At 44.8% G+C, this 15,491-nt stretch overlaps 1 protein-coding gene across 2 annotated transcripts in view; it reads right to left on the bottom strand.

The window, feature by feature from the left end:
- The window catches only part of LOC308576619 (PH and SEC7 domain-containing protein 3-like), a 152,497-nt gene extending 138,904 nt beyond the window's left edge, over positions 1–13,593 (bottom strand). Inside the window, exons 1-2 of one of the 2 annotated variants that reach the window (XM_081176229.1) lie at positions 13,341–13,462; positions 6,381–6,492 (exon numbers count right to left, since the gene is read on the bottom strand). In XM_081176229.1, coding sequence (XP_081032355.1) covers positions 6,381–6,492; positions 13,341–13,361 — 133 coding nt within the window. In that variant the 5' untranslated portion in view covers positions 13,362–13,462. Of the gene's footprint in view, positions 1–6,380; positions 6,493–13,340 lie in introns of both variants that reach the window. The other variant, XM_081176228.1, reaches the window with a different exon arrangement.
- Positions 13,594–15,491: the final 1,898 nt, after the last annotated feature.

Genomic DNA, 15,491 nt, shown 5'->3' with positions numbered 1-15,491 from the left:
AGTCCCCACCTTCTCAATTCACAGCCTCACCAGTTAAAATTGATCTTCACCGATTATCATGTAAAGCTTTGATAGAGCCACTGAGGAATGCTTGCAGCTCTAAACTTGAGGCCTGCGCGGAAGCAAGTGGGCCCTGAACAAAATGACAACCAAAAACAAATTTAAAACACGTGCACAAACTTTACTTCTGGGTTTTTGAGTGCTAATTAACTTGTCATTTTTGCAAAGCCAGAACAGCATAGGATACTTTGTGCTAATTCATAAGGGACCTTTCTGACAACTCAAATGTCTGCAGATGGCATACTCATTTTTTAAATGAGGAGGGGGAATCAAATTGGGGAGGTGGGTTCACATATTTAGAGAACGCCATGCCCTTCCTAATCACATGCCTCTGAAACTCTTTGGCAATATCTGAGCAAATATTTTCATGGCTAAACCTTAATAAGCAGAGCTCCAAGTTTTAATCAAATAATCAGTGTGGCTAATCACCTTAAAGAATTAATTGCAGATTAAAACCGATCACAAAATTAAGCCGGGGGCCAATAACAAATGAAAGCTCTAGGTCTTTGGATTCTTGCAGGACCTTCATGATGCAAGATTGAAGGAGAAGATGCATCCATTTCAGGTCCAATGAAAAAGAAACTTGAAAACAGAAGAAGAAGAAGAGGAGGAGGAGGAGGAGGAGGAGGAGGAGTTTGGATGTGATATCCCCCTTTATCACTACCCTAAGGAGTCTCAAAGCGGCTAACATTCTCCTTTCCCTTCCTCCCCCACAACAAACACTCTGTGAGGTGAGTGGGGCTGAGAGACTTCAAAGAAGTGTGACTAGCCCAAGGTCACCCAGCAGCTGCATGTGGAGGAGCAGGGAATTGAACCCGGTTCACCAGATTATGAGTCCACTGCTCTTAACCACTACACCACGCTGGCTCTCCTCCTTGCAAAGCTGTCACATAGCTTGTTGTTCCGGGTGAAACTACTAAACTTTTTCTGCTAACGACGACCACAGTAGCCATCGGAAGCATACAGCTCATTTCCCCAGCAGGTATCTATCATAAATAACTGGCATTCCCTATTTCATCCCCATTTTTGCCTTTGAGGGACGGCTTGTTAAAAAAAAAACCATGGCATCTTAGGGATCAGAAGGTTTATTGTGGCGTTTAGCTATCACAGAATAGAGTCCCTGGCTAACACAGTTTCCTCTTTGGGTTTTGACAACATTTTGTTCCTAGTGAGTTGCTAGTAGAGCTGCCATTTGGAGATTTATCTCCTTCTCCAGGACCTAAATTTGAGGGGGGGGATGTCCCTTGGTGGGGAATATGTGGCCCCTGCAGCTGTTGCGTAAACCAAACTTCCATCAGCCACAGTCAGGACCAGAGTGGATTTAGGGGGGTAAAACCGGTTCAGTCACACTGGGCACAGAGCCTTGGGGGGCACTGCAACTATGATTTAGAATGAAGAGAAGTGAGGGCACCAGGTATGGGCATCACACAGAGCACCCGCTGAAATATGAGACCCCAAACTCTGCCACGGCTAGCAGGGGGTAGTTGGGAATTGCAATCCAAACCATCTGGATTGGCTGAAGGATGGCACAGGCTGCAGTGCACAGATAACTACTTAACAAACTGCAGCAGCGGAGGTGTATTAAGATGGCATACTTTATGGCATTCAGTATGGAGAAGGAAATATATAGAGATATGTACACATACCTAAGGGACATGGGTGGCACTGTGGGTTAAACCACAGAGCCTAGGGATTGCCGATCAGAAGGTCAGCAGTTCAAATCCCCGTGACAAGGTGAGCTCCCGTTGCTCAGTTCGAAAGCACATCAAAGTGCAAGTAGATAAATAGGTACCGCTCCAGCCGGAAGGTAAACGGCATTTCCGTTTGCTCTGGTTCGCCAGAAGTGGCTTAGTCCTGCTGGCCACATGACCCAGAAGCTGTCTGTGGACAGACGCCTGATCCCTCGGCCAGTAAAGCGAGATGAGCGCCGCAACCCCAGAGTGGTCCGCGACTGGACTTAACAGTCAGGGGTCCCTTTACCTTTTACACATACCTAGCCACACTTCAAGCACACTGGCTTGAGTTTAGAATCAATCCTGAAGTGAATAGTGAATTCCAGCGGTATAGATATTAGAATTCATAATAGCAGTCTAAGTCTAGCCATGGATATATAGTTCCCCCCATCGCCTCTAAGTCCATGAGATACTATTGGGGAGCGGGGATCCTTAAGCAGTTAATCAATACAGCTAGTAAATTAATCAACCAAAACTTTATCTGATTAATTGGTGGGTGGGGGGTAAACTTTATTGGTGGAAATGAAAGTTGAGGGTACACCTTTTATTTTCTTTCTGGGCTTCATTAGAGCTAGTGTGTTACTGTAACAGAGCATGAAAGAAATATTCTAGATCCCCTCTCTTGCAAAGTGAGAGCTTTGGTTTATTAAGTTTTCTTTTTAAATTGTTTTTATTAAAGATTATCTTGGGTTACAAAAGTACATACATCATCTCTATTTTCAGACCATAAAGTCCTTTCTGCAGTTGTAAGTTTATTGCTCTTTCTTCAAGGGCATCTATATCGTTTGGCTCGTATGAAAAAAAAGCAACCAATCCGCTAAGAGGCAGGTGACTGAGTACAAAATTCATTAGTCAGTTGGCATCCCTTCTATTAAGTAATCTAAGTGTATCTCTTTTCACCTCCACCATGAGATTATGTGGACTGAATGCTATGATGACTGCGCTACCAATGTGAGCAATACTCTGGGTTTCTTGAATAAAGACTGTTCCATAAACAAATATGGGGTTTTTTTAATTTAAAAAAAACCTCCTTGACACGAGCCAAGTTCTACAAGTCAGTAAATGTTTCTTATGAGGCACTTCAAGAGTTTTCCTCACTTGAAACGCCAACGCTTGGGAACTTTCACTAATGAATCAATGGCCCCTTTCTTCTCCCATCGCTCCAAATAAAAGCTCCTTTAGTTTTCCTCTTTCTTCTGTTTCCTAAAAGAGCGAGGATGGGACAGGGTGAGAGAGAACCTTCTTGCCCAGGTCTGCCAAAATTAGCCTAATGTGCAAACACAGACACAAACCACCACCTAGAATTACAGTATTGGCCTGAATATAAGCCTCACTTTCCCCCCAAATTCTGACCGTGAAAAGTTAAAGTGCAGCTTATATTTGCAACCTTAAGGTATGCAACCAGGAGTATGGGGCAAACAGCGCCAGGAGCGTGGCAAAGAAGTGCCTGCCCTGTGCATAGTCCCCTGTCCTCTCCCCCAAGGCCGGGAAGGGAGAGAGTGAGGAAGGGAAAAGGCCACCAGCAACGCAGCGTGACTCCCCCCACTCCCAGTATGCAGCCAGGAGCAGCAAGGAATGGAGCAGCTTATATACAGGTATTTCCCCCCCTTCAATTTTAAAGGTGCGGCTTATATTCAGGTGCGGCTTATATTCGGTACTTAAAACCCCTGCCCAATGTGCAGGAGAACTGACTGAGGTCCGAGGGCACTTCCACACTGCAGTTTACTGTGGACACAGCTATAGGCTCAGGATTGCTCGTTCCTGCAAGCTTTGTGTAGCATCCATGCCACATCAGCCTCGCCTAAATGCTGCCCCATGTTGTTTTCCTATTTTTGCAGAATTTATTTATTTTTTTAAAAAACAAGCATGGAACTTGGAAAACTGGATTAAATGGGGGCAAAGATAGAAGAGCATTTTGATGAGGACAAACATCTCTCAGAGCTGTGAAAAACCTGGGTGCATTAGTAGCACCAAACCACTATTAACTGCCACACTGAAGTACCTGGAGGAGCAGGTTTTCCAGATCCAAGCCCCCTGCTCTTCTTACAGCAGAAGTGGATGTGTTATCAGCCAGCTATCTGTTCAACATGTGACAGCTGTCCAGCTCTCTGGAGAAGTATGGGAGTGATCGTTTGCTATAGTATGTCCACACGGACCCTGGTATTACCTCCAGGGCTAGAATCATAGAATCATAGAGTTAGAAGAGACCACAAGGGCCATCGAGTCCAACCCCCTGCCAAGCAGGAAACACTTGGCAGTGTTTGGGGACTTCACAAACCATTGAGTGTAACGAGAGACATAAGCTTATTGCACCCAATGTTCTAACCACCTTCTCTTAAAAATCAACTATCCATCACACACCTCAGTGTCTAAACAGACAGTAGTAGCACAGACGCGGTGCTCCTGCAGTTCCATTTCTGTTCCACCCTTCCCAACTTCCCTTGTGATCCTTAGCTTAACACAATCTGCAATCTGCAAAACAAGGTCCTGCTACTCTGCACTGCCTCTAGCACAGACTGCCAGTGGTTTTCCGACAGGGGATAGGAAATGCACAGCATTTCCCATGTTCAGCTAACCAGTGTTTCTCAACCTGTGGGTCCCCAGATGTTGTTGGACTACAACTCCCATCATTCCTAGCCAGCATGACCAGTGGTCAGGGACGATGGGAGTTGTAGTCCAACAACATCTGGGGACCAACGTGCTGCAGGGGAAGAGGAGAGTCATGGGAACGGAGCATTCGGCAATGCAAGGGGCCGGCAGCTAGTCTCCAGCACCCTACCTTCTGTGAGACACCACTATCTTGGGTCCTCAAGAAGTCAGGCAAAATAGGTTGCAGCTTCTAACTGAAGAGAGAGTCAGCTGACCTCCCAGCTTGAATACGGTCAGCTGACTCTCCAAATTCTCAACTTCCACAATCAGAGGCAGGAATGGTCCTGAATACCAATTGCTGGAAGCCACAGGAGGGGAGAGTGCTGCTAAGCTCAGGTCCTGCCTGCAATTTTTAACAGGGGCATCTGATTGGCCACTTTGAGAACAGGATGTTGAACTGGATAGGTTGATCCAGGAGGGTCCTCTCACATTCAGATGCTTCAGAGACTTCAGGATTCCCCTGAAGTGTGGCCCCAGCTGTTGGCGTATCATTGATTAATGCAATTTATTCAGAATTTTATTTTGCCCTTATCCTTTGTTGCACACCACTCTGACATTTTATGTTAAGTGGTACCTTGGTTTAAGAACAGCCTAGTTTATGAACAACTTGGATTAAGAACACTGCAAGCCCAGAAGTAGGTGTTTTGGTCTGTGAGCTTTGCCTTGGAAATAGAACATATTTCGCTTCCTGTTGAGTGTGTTCTATTTGCAAACTGAGTCCCCCGCTGCAATGGGAAAGCACGCCTTGGTTTAAGAACGTTTTGGTTTAAGAATGGACTTCCGGAATGGATTAAGTTCATAAACCAAGGTACCACTGTATATAAATCTGTGCAACAAATAAATAAGTCAATAGTGAACCCATGCCTGCCTTTGACCTTGTGTTTGGTTCTGGCTCCCTCATGTCTTCCATTGTTGCGTTGAATCTAGACCTTCTGTTTGGCTTCAGATCTGCACCTGCTTCTGGCCCTCTTATTCTTGTCTGCCCAGTCTAGCGCCTGATCTCCAGCCCCATCTGTGGACTATGCCCACTGCCCTCCAAAAGATTCAGGTAAATTCATATGAACCTTGTAGGAAGGCAGGATACAAACTATTGGGTGGGGGCTGGTTGTCCTACTGCCATATCATATATCCAGATTGGGGTTTCACCAATCTGCTCAATTTGCCTTGGGGACTTTTCTGGGTGTGAAGAATCAGACTTCCAGTAGATCCACTCACTGCTCATCCAAGGTGGTGTGAATTGCCAAGGAGACTTCCAAGGCTGGTGGTCCTCCAGTTGTTATTAGACTACAATTCCCATCTTCCCTGACCACTGGAGATGGAGTCAAACCACAATCTTGAGTCCACATGTCTCCATTCTTGGCTTATGTCCTGTATACCTGAAGGAGCGTCTCCACCCCCATCGTTCAGCCCGGACACCGAGATCCAGCACCGAGTGCCTTCTGGTAGTTCCCTCATTACGAGAAGTGAGGTTTCAGGGAACCAGGCAGAGGGCCTTATTGGTAGTGGCGCCCGCCCTGTGGAACGTCCTCCCTTCAGATGTGAAGGAAATAAGCAGCTATCTTCTTTTTAAAAGACATCTGAAGGCAGCCCTGTTTAGGGAAGTTTTTAATATTTAATGCTGTATTGTTTTTAACACTTGACTGGAAGCTGCCCAGAGTGGCTGGGGAAAGTCAGCCAGATGGGCGGGGTATAAATAATATATTATTATTATTATTATTATTATTATTATTATTATTATTATTAGGAAATGAAGGGGGGCAATCATAATCACAGTTGAGAGACCAGGAGCTCCCTTTCCTATACCTGCCTTAATTTCAGATCAAGGATGTGTCAACACCAATATGTCCGACTTAAACAAACAAACAGAATAATCCAGTACTGAAGGAGTGCACAATCTTGCACCCAAGAGTCAGCACTTGGGAAATGATCAAGGCTTACCAGATTCTGAAATATTTTCATTTTCTGATCCACCAAATAAAAACTCATATTTGGCCTTGGCAACACTCTGAGAATGAGCCGATGCACCGTTAACCCAAACAAATGCTTCTCCCTGCAAACAAAAATAGAAGAAAAACATGTTCAGTTCACTGTGACACATTCCACTGGCAATGCTCATCTCAAAGCGGGAGTGGGATTTATTTATTTTTTAAAAAAGGCAGACTGACCTTGAACACCCTGCAAAGCAAGATCGTTGCTTATCTCCCTCTTTCTCTCTTAAACACACAGAGGGGGGTGGGTGGGAACTATTTCTGCAATGGCAAACATACACACCCCTCTCATTTCCTTGCTCTTCCGCAAAATGCTTTCCAATTATTAGTTACACAACTTATACAGCAATCCTATGCGCACTTTCTAGGGCTGAACAAACCACGGCTTACTTTTCAGTAAACATGCATAAGCTTGACCTACAAATCTCTTAAACCACATTTTTCTATTCTTATGTATACATTGTCAAAGCATATCGGATCGTCTGGGAGATAGGCACCATTCCTCTCCACCCAACGCACATCTGGACACATCACATTCTGGCAAATGTTAAAAAGACAATATACAGTCATACCTCGGGTTACAGACGCTTCAGGTTGCGCAACTTTGGGTTGCGCACCGTGCCAAACCCGGAAGTACCAGAATAAATTTTCAGAGCAGTTTTTACAGTTATATAAAAAATTACTGATTTGGTTATACTATAAGAAATACATAGACAAATAATTACGAAATTATTGTGAGGTTTAATAGGCAGTTTATATTTGGACAACTTTTCTGCTGTACTTTATTGGAAGGAGAAAAATAATCATTTCCTTAATAACAATTTAAACAATTTATTTAACTAAAACAATAACATCATAGCATATGCATGTTTGTTAACTGATGTGGTTAAACATTTTTTTAAAAAAACTTAAGACTGAGTTTTAGCACACATGAAAAAATCTTATTTCCTGATTAATAGCCTTTGGAATATAATGTAACTTAAATAGAATACTATCTTTAGAAAGATTTTTCCTTTAGAAAGATCATGGATTTTTATCCACCCTGACGGCAATGACTCTCTAGGATTACAGACCGGGGTTTCTTCCAACCTCACCGGAAGATGTCAGGAATGGAACCTGGAACCTTCTGCAGACAAAGCTCTACCAGATAGATGGACCAATGATCTGATTCAAGGCAGCTTCCTTTGTTCTTATGAAATGCCCCAGGACCATGCTATAGCTCCTTCCCATAAAAGCATCGCCCAATTTCTGGAGGGCCAACACTGGGCCACAGGGGAACCTCCTTGTCCCCCATCAACCCAGCAGCATCTAAAGTGCTGTTCTGCAGCATCTCCTAATCCCATCAGGTCCCAAGTCTGGGTGCATATATAGCAGCCATGCCTCAACTCTTAAAGATGCCTGTTTTGAAACCGTAAAAAGTGGGATAGCTCAGTGAATTAACAATGGGGAGGGAAAAATAGATAAGCGAGGGGCAATGCCACAAACTTGATTCTGAGCAAGCACTGAAGATGCCCAATGTGTTTTTCAGCTGATTTGCTGCTGCCTCTGAAGCAGGCAGTCTTCTGCAAAACTTATTCCACTGTCTTGTTACTTTAAGCTTTTAGGTAAATCGGTGTATCTCACAGAGCTTTCGGTGCTGGCTGCCCTTCCTTTCCTTCCACCAGAGCATTAGCGGTTGCATCTCATCAGTTCCAGCAATGAGCCGGATATTCTCAGAATCTGGCCTCTCCCTTTAAAAAGTTAATGGAACTCTGAAGTCATTCAGAGCCTAAATAAGATCTGTTCTGGCAACCCTGCTTTGCGACTTCCTGTGCTGTCAAGCAATTTTATGAGGATCTTCTGGTCAGACGTAGGGAGCGATAATATGGAAGGCAGTATGGTCTCGGCTAGGAAGCACAGAAAAGATTGTCAGGGAGTCCAGCTGCTATTTTTTTGCCTCTGCTGCTGATCTGGTGCAAACCTCAGAACAAACTGGTCCTCCTCTTGTCTTGTAGTTTGGATCTCAACTGTATGCAGGCTTTCACGAAACAAATTGGGCCGGATTGCTGCCTCTGGGTCATGACACAGTCTTTAGATTCGCTTGCCATTTATCTCACAAGGCCTGCACATAAAGACTACAGTCCTCTGACCAGTTAAATGCCCTTAAGTCACATTTTACTTGACGCTTCTCCGGCTCAGACATCATGTGCACCGTCATATATGAAATGCCGCTCAAAAGCATGGACAGGAAGAGACTGAGGTAGTGTCACTAAAGCAGCAAACATAGGCAGAATTAATCTGAAAGTATGCACAAGTGGAACTTACAAGGACTGGGCGATAGATTGATATATCATCCGAAACCAGTTCGAAGTCCATATTGTGATATCGGTTTCATAGTTTTCGACCTGGCAATATATTGCAACTCAAGATGTGCGTGTGTGCTATACAAAAATCACAATGTGGGGGAAACTGTGAAGCCAGCCACTGCTTCTGCACAATTTTATCCTTATTTCAGACTTGAGATACAACAGTCTATCACAATGTTTAGCTGGTGTTATATCACAACGTTGAGAACCATATATTTGCCCAACCCTACTGTCTGCCTCTACATAGTTCCATCCTTATTTCAGACACCGTGTTATATCCATATATTGCGATATTTAGTTGGTGATTTATTGTGATGTCGAAAACAAGATATCGCCCAGCCCCAGAACTTACTTCTGAGCAAATATGCATTGATTGCTCTGCGTCATTATGAGTTTATAATGTAGACCCCTGGACTTCCTGGTTAACTCCTTGGCTTTCTCTTAGTCTCATCTTCGGGCTGCAATACCACCACTTTTAATTCAGATACTGAATGCAAACAGAATAACAGTGGTACCTCTACTTACACACAGCTCTGGTTACATATCCTTCAGGATACGCACATGGCAAACCCAGAAGTATTTTTCCGGGTTTTGCCGCGTGTGCATGTGCAGAAGCGCTCTACCGTGAGCATGCGCAGAACAAGTGCCTCCGGTTGCAAAAACCTCGGGATCCGACCGGAGCTCCGAAACGGATCCCGTCCACAACCAGAGGTACCACTGTACAGCCAAAACATGGTAAGTCATAAAACAAAGAGGTAGTATTAGCATAAACAAGATACAGGAAAGAAAGGAAGGAAGGGGGAGGGAGGGAAGGAAGGAAGGAAGGAAGGAAGGAAGGAAGGAAGGGGGAAGGAAGGAAGGAAGGAAGGAAGGAAGGAAGGAAGGACAGCTCAATTGGCCACAGAGTGTTGGTATCAGTTGGAAAAGAAAAATGAGAAAGGAGGTGGAGAAAAGAATGAAGTAAATATCCTGGAGGAAAGTGCATCTGGAACCTAGAAAGAGGCGAAAATACACTGAAATATTTTGCAGCAGGCCTTTTGCAAGGGCTGCAAAGTATATACACAAAGTATCAAATGTGATGACAGTAATAATAATACAACAAAACAACACCACAACAAACTGGCTTATAAGTATAAAACCAAATTTACTAGAATAATAGCTAGAATAGAGATAGACTTGTAACCATTGAAACAACAAACATACTAAGGTGCCATGTGCAAAACAAAGCCTGGAGATACTGTAAACATGGAGTGGATAAATGTACAACTGTATCTTAACAAGTTACATGTACAGTAAACGTTATACAGACTGGATAAATGAACTGTTCAACGAGTAGCACAAGTCCAATCACAGAACGGCAACCCCGTGCCACCACAACGGCAAGGGTAGCACACTGGAGAATATGAAAAAGTTTTTCAAAGCTGTTTTTCAAAGATTGAACCACAGGAAGGCAATCACGGGAAGGCAACTCAAAGCCACCACCCTGGTGAGAATAACACTTCATCAGTCCAAAAAGTGATGTTGCACCTTTGACCATGTAATCATGTTCATTTATCCAGTCTGTATAACGTTTACTGCACATGTAACTTGTTAAGATACAGTTGTACATTTATCCACTCCATATTTACAGTATCTCCAGGCTTTGTTTTGCACATGGCACCTTAGTATGTTTGTTGTTTGAATGGTTACAAGTCTATCTCTATTCTAGCTATTATTCTAGTAAATTTGGTTTTATACTTATAAGCCAGTTTGTCGTGGTGTTGTTTTGTTGCATTACTTCTGCAAGGGCTACCTAGAGAACATATGTGACACACATTGTGATGCTGTATATATTCCAAGTTTTATTTAAGGGTTTCTTCTGAATCAAGTACACCAAGTGCACTGCTGACCTCAGTGGGACCAAACATGTATCTAGCCACAAGACTGGAAGAGAAGAAAGGCAAATCCAGATCATGGTAGCCAAGATGGGTACAAACTGAATCACTGCACACTTGACACAACTAGCGTCTTGGCCGGAGCTCTCCATGTCTTGCACTGGGGTTCCACTACAAAAGGGCAGACACACATTGCTAAACACATCCTCAGGGACGTGCAATAGGTAGAGGTAAAGGGACCCCTGACCATTAGGTCCAGCCGTGACCGACTCTGGTTGCGGCGCTCATCTCGCTTTATTGGCCGAGGGAGCCGGCATACAGCTTCCAGGTCATGTGGCCAGCATGACTAAGCCGCTTCTGGCAAACCAGAGCAGTGCACAGAAACGCTGTTTACCTTCCCACCGGAGCGGTACCTATTTATCTACTTGCACTTTGACGTGCTTTCGAATTGCTAGGTTGGCAGGAGCAGGGACTGAGCAACGGGAGCTCACCCTGTCGCGGGGATTCGAACCGCCAACCTTCTGATTGGCAAGTCCTAGGCTCTGTGGTTTAACCCACAGCGCCACCCGCATCTGGATATTTAAAAATCCCACCAAATGCTAGCAGGCGGCAATGGCTGTGTTCTATTTGATAAATGGGTACAGGAGTCTTGCTCAGCCAGTGGACAGAATGCAGCCAGTGATTTTTTCCCTTGTTTCTATAAAAGAAAAAACTGGAGAATCATTTATTAAAAACCTGAGGAAGGTCTGAAATCCTCCTAGGGTGAGCCAGACCCTTGACAGGACAGGTTTTTTGAGAATAGCCTTGCCTTGCTCATGGGGAAAGATGTCTCCCTTAAATCAAGAGCGCATGACCCAAAGTCATGTCTAAGTCAGCTGTACGGCTGCAGCGCTTGATATTTCTTCCAGTCATTGAAAAGTTGTCAGTAGGGAGTTACACGTTGTTTTTATCAACGGCTACCCTCAACAAAAGTTCTTTCTTTCACAGTAGTGCCTTTAATGTAGTCCAGACTTTTTGGGAGCTATTGCAGGAAATTCCCCAGGTTCATCATTGCAATGTGTTAAACTGAGCCTGATCTCTGGAACTAAAAATAGGTTTCAAGCAATCAGATGAAACAGAAAAGAGCTCTCTCTCTCTCTCTCTCACACACACACACACACACACACACACACACAGAGCACTCTTTTGCATATAATTAGAATGAACTGGGACAGATGCAGGCTTTCAACCAACTAAGAATGGGGGAGTAAAGACCATATGGGACAAAGACCTGCAGCAGTTATAAGATGTATGGCCCAAGTGTGCCCAGATGTCAAAACACAGAAATGCGTCCTTTAATTAGCTAAATACACTTAGCTGTATCCAAATGTTAGTCATACTCAGAACAGACCCACTGAGATTGAATGGGCACTGCTAATAACTTAGGTCTATTAATTTCAACGGGTTAACTCTGAGTGGAACTTAAGTTGGCTACAGCTCAATTAACCTAACAATTACCAGTGTTGTAGATATGTGTCTAAAGACCTAGATGCTATGCAAAATACAAAGGGACAGGCCCCGTCTCAATACATGCGCACTGAAAAATAAGTCCCATTGAGTTCAGTGGGATTTATTCCTGGTTAAGCAGGAAAAGGATTGCAGCCCTAGAGAACAAAGTTACAAAACTGGAGGAAGCAAAAGTCAAAGCGACGACCAAAGCAAATTAGATGCAAAAACATGCCAACTTGCAACTTTGTTTTGGCTGTCGAAGCATTTCCATTATAATTTTAGTGGCCTGTGCAGTTTTTATCCACAGGTGCTAAATATCAAAAGAGGTGGGGGAGAAATCACAGCCATATCGTGCTACTTTCGCTGCTCTACTGTAACGCAACGAAGCTCCGGCCTCTGGAGCATAAACATAGCAAAAAACAAAACAAAACCCAATCTTTGTTAAATACATTTCACATTAACATCATCGTCATTTACATTCCCAGCAATCTTTACAACAAGCCTGCGAGGTAGGGCAGTTCTAAACTCATGCTTCAGGGGTGGGGATGGTCAAACACTGAACAGCTTGCAGAGCAAAGCTTAGATTTTAGCAGGAAACTTCAAAGCAGGGGACCTCTGTACTATTTTAAAACAGGTCGCTCGTCCTCAGGTGAGCTCAGGTGGTGGTGCTCATGGTTCCAAACCCCACCCCCCTGCGCCCCTCTTTTTCCTCACAACCCTGGAAGGAAAGCCAGCCTAAAGACGACCGCCTTCTCCACTATATCCAGATGTCTTAGAGGAGCAGAGATTTGAGCTGTGCCTTTCCCCCCAGCCTAAGTAAGCCACGCTCCCCACCCGCGCCCCCTGGGAATAGAACTCGCTTGAAGACGCCGGCGCGGTTGTCAACAGAACCCCCGACAGCTTCCAAAGCACCCTAGAAATGCGTAAAAGCGCAAAGCGCATCGCCCTATAATTTCCTTTTCTCTCTCATTCATTCGCTCGCTTACACACACATCAGAAGCAGCGGGAACGGGAGAGGGGTTGGGGGGGGCGGGGACGGCTTTGCCTCGGCGGCTCCAAGCAGCGCATAAAGAGGAAACTGTTCCCAGGCAGCATTTATGTAAGAAAGCAAAACTCAGCCACGGGCGCCTGGTGTTACCAGGGCGCACGAAGAAAGGCGAAGGAATAAGGCGCGGGGCAGGGCGGGTGGCGGGACTCCCTTACCCCACCGTCGCCTCCTTCCATCTTCCATCTCCCGGCCCTCGTCCGATGAAGCTGCAACAATAGCCCGGGGTGGGTGGGTGGTCGCGTGGGGAGGGGGCTGCCTCGCCTCCCTCGCCGACGATCCCTTTGTTAGAGGCGGAGAAAGAGGAAAGCACGCCGAGGCAGAAGCGCCCGGCAGCCGAGGGTGATGCGCGGGGATTGCAACTGCTGCTCCTGCCGGCGGCCGGGAGGCGGGCATGTGCCGGGGGGGGGGGGGAGAGAGAGAGACGGGGACCCGCGCGCGCGCGCGCTCCTCTCACGCGGCGAGGGGGCGGCGGCGAGGAGTCGGCATGACAACGAGGCGGTGGGGGGGGTGGCCGCCCGCAAGAACTTCACGCCGGGCAAGCGGCAGAAGCTCCTGCACGGGGAGGGAAGGTGAGGCGGTTCTTCTGGGCATGTGCAAAGCCCTCCGCCTCGCTCCGGTGGTGCCTCCAAACGGCTGCACATGTGCAGTGCGGGGCAGTGAAGCCGCCGGGGGAGGTTCCTCTGCCCTCACTTTGGCCGCCTGCTGAGAAAGTGCAGCTGTTCTGGCTACCGCTGGGTCTGGCTTCGCTGAGAGGCGAAGCGAGGTCGAGGTTGGTTCGGGCGGTTCGGGTTGATGAACGGTTACGGCTGCATTAAAATAAAAAAACCACACACACACACAAGTTTTATCCTAATATCTCCACGGCGGCAGGAGAACGTGCAGCCAGGGATTTATTTAATGTTTTGATTTTGTTTTGTTTTTTAATATAATTTTTATTAAATTGTCAGTTTTACATTTTAAAGTACATTCATTTTTATATCCTTAAAATATCAGTGGCTATACTGAATGGTATCGTTTTTGCAAAATGTGCAGGGATTTATGATATGTAAAATGAACCATGGAAAGAAGGGAAGGCATTGATATTTAATGTTTTGATTTTGTGTGTCCGGGATCAGAATTATTCGACCCCGAGACAGCCCTGTATAGGGGAGGTTTGTTTAATGTTTAATTATGTTTTTATATATGTTGGAGGCCGTACAAAGTGGCTGGGGGAAACCCAGTCAGATGGGTGGGGTGTGAATAGTAAAATATAATAATAATAATAATAATAATAATAATAATAATAATAATAATAATAATACATAGGATGTCCATATTTTCATCGGAGAAATGTTGAAGGGTATGCAGTCTTCAACAAAGGAGAATAAGCAGGGATCTGTTATATCCCATTGGTATCCACTGGAATGTGATTCCAACCGATGCCCTAAATAAGCAAAGTGAGATGCAGCGCTACAAGCAGAGATTAAGGAAGATCATTAAAGAAACAACAAATGATTTGGACTGCCATCCTATGCTGTACTCCTATACCTGGGAGTAATTCCCAGTGAACAATGGGACTTTTGAGCAGACGTGTATAATAGGATTGTGCAGTTAGTTTATTATACTTTTCCCGCCGTTTGGACTTCCTGCCTAGGCCTGTCTCTGTTTGGAAAGATCTAAGCTTTCCCCTCCCTCTGTGACATTTAATGCCTTCTGTATCAAAAAAATAAAATAAACGCAACAGATTTGCAACAGATGAGCCAACGAAGGCAGCAGCAGTGCAGTCGTACACCACAGGGAAGGAGAGTCATCAGCTTGTTGACACAAGTGTGACTCACTCTTACAGACTCTATGTATAAGGAAGACAAAAATTAATCTATGTCACATTTGTGCAAGTTGTGCACAGCTATATTGTACATGCTGTCTCGCTTACCTTCTCCTCTGTGTGTGTGTATTTATGTATATCTGTGCTTATGTGTCTATACAGCCAGCCACACTGAGCCACAGGAGGGATCATTTCATTTCCCGGTGAAGGCCACCTTGTAATTTCATTTTTGCTTTCTGCACTCACACTTTCAAATAAAATTAATAACATGAAAGTGCACATCATAAATTGTTGTTTCGTTGTTGTTGTTGGTCCTATATTCAGTTTATTCCCTACCCTCACCAACAAAAGCCATGGTAGTTGCAAATTGCCTGTAACCAGTGTCATGAGCAAAACCAGTCCATTAAATAACAAGAATGAAATTGAAAGTCATGTGGTTTTAAACACATGTTGCTTTCTTTTCCTTCCCTTTCTGGATTCTAGCATTTCAAACAACACTCTT

The sequence above is a fragment of the Podarcis bocagei genome (genome assembly GCF_964188305.1).
Source record: "Podarcis bocagei genome assembly, chromosome: 17".
Lineage (NCBI taxonomy): Eukaryota > Metazoa > Chordata > Lepidosauria > Squamata > Lacertidae > Podarcis > Podarcis bocagei.
The sequence above is the reverse complement of the archived record's forward strand: the minus strand, read 5'-3'. Positions and strand labels throughout refer to the sequence as shown.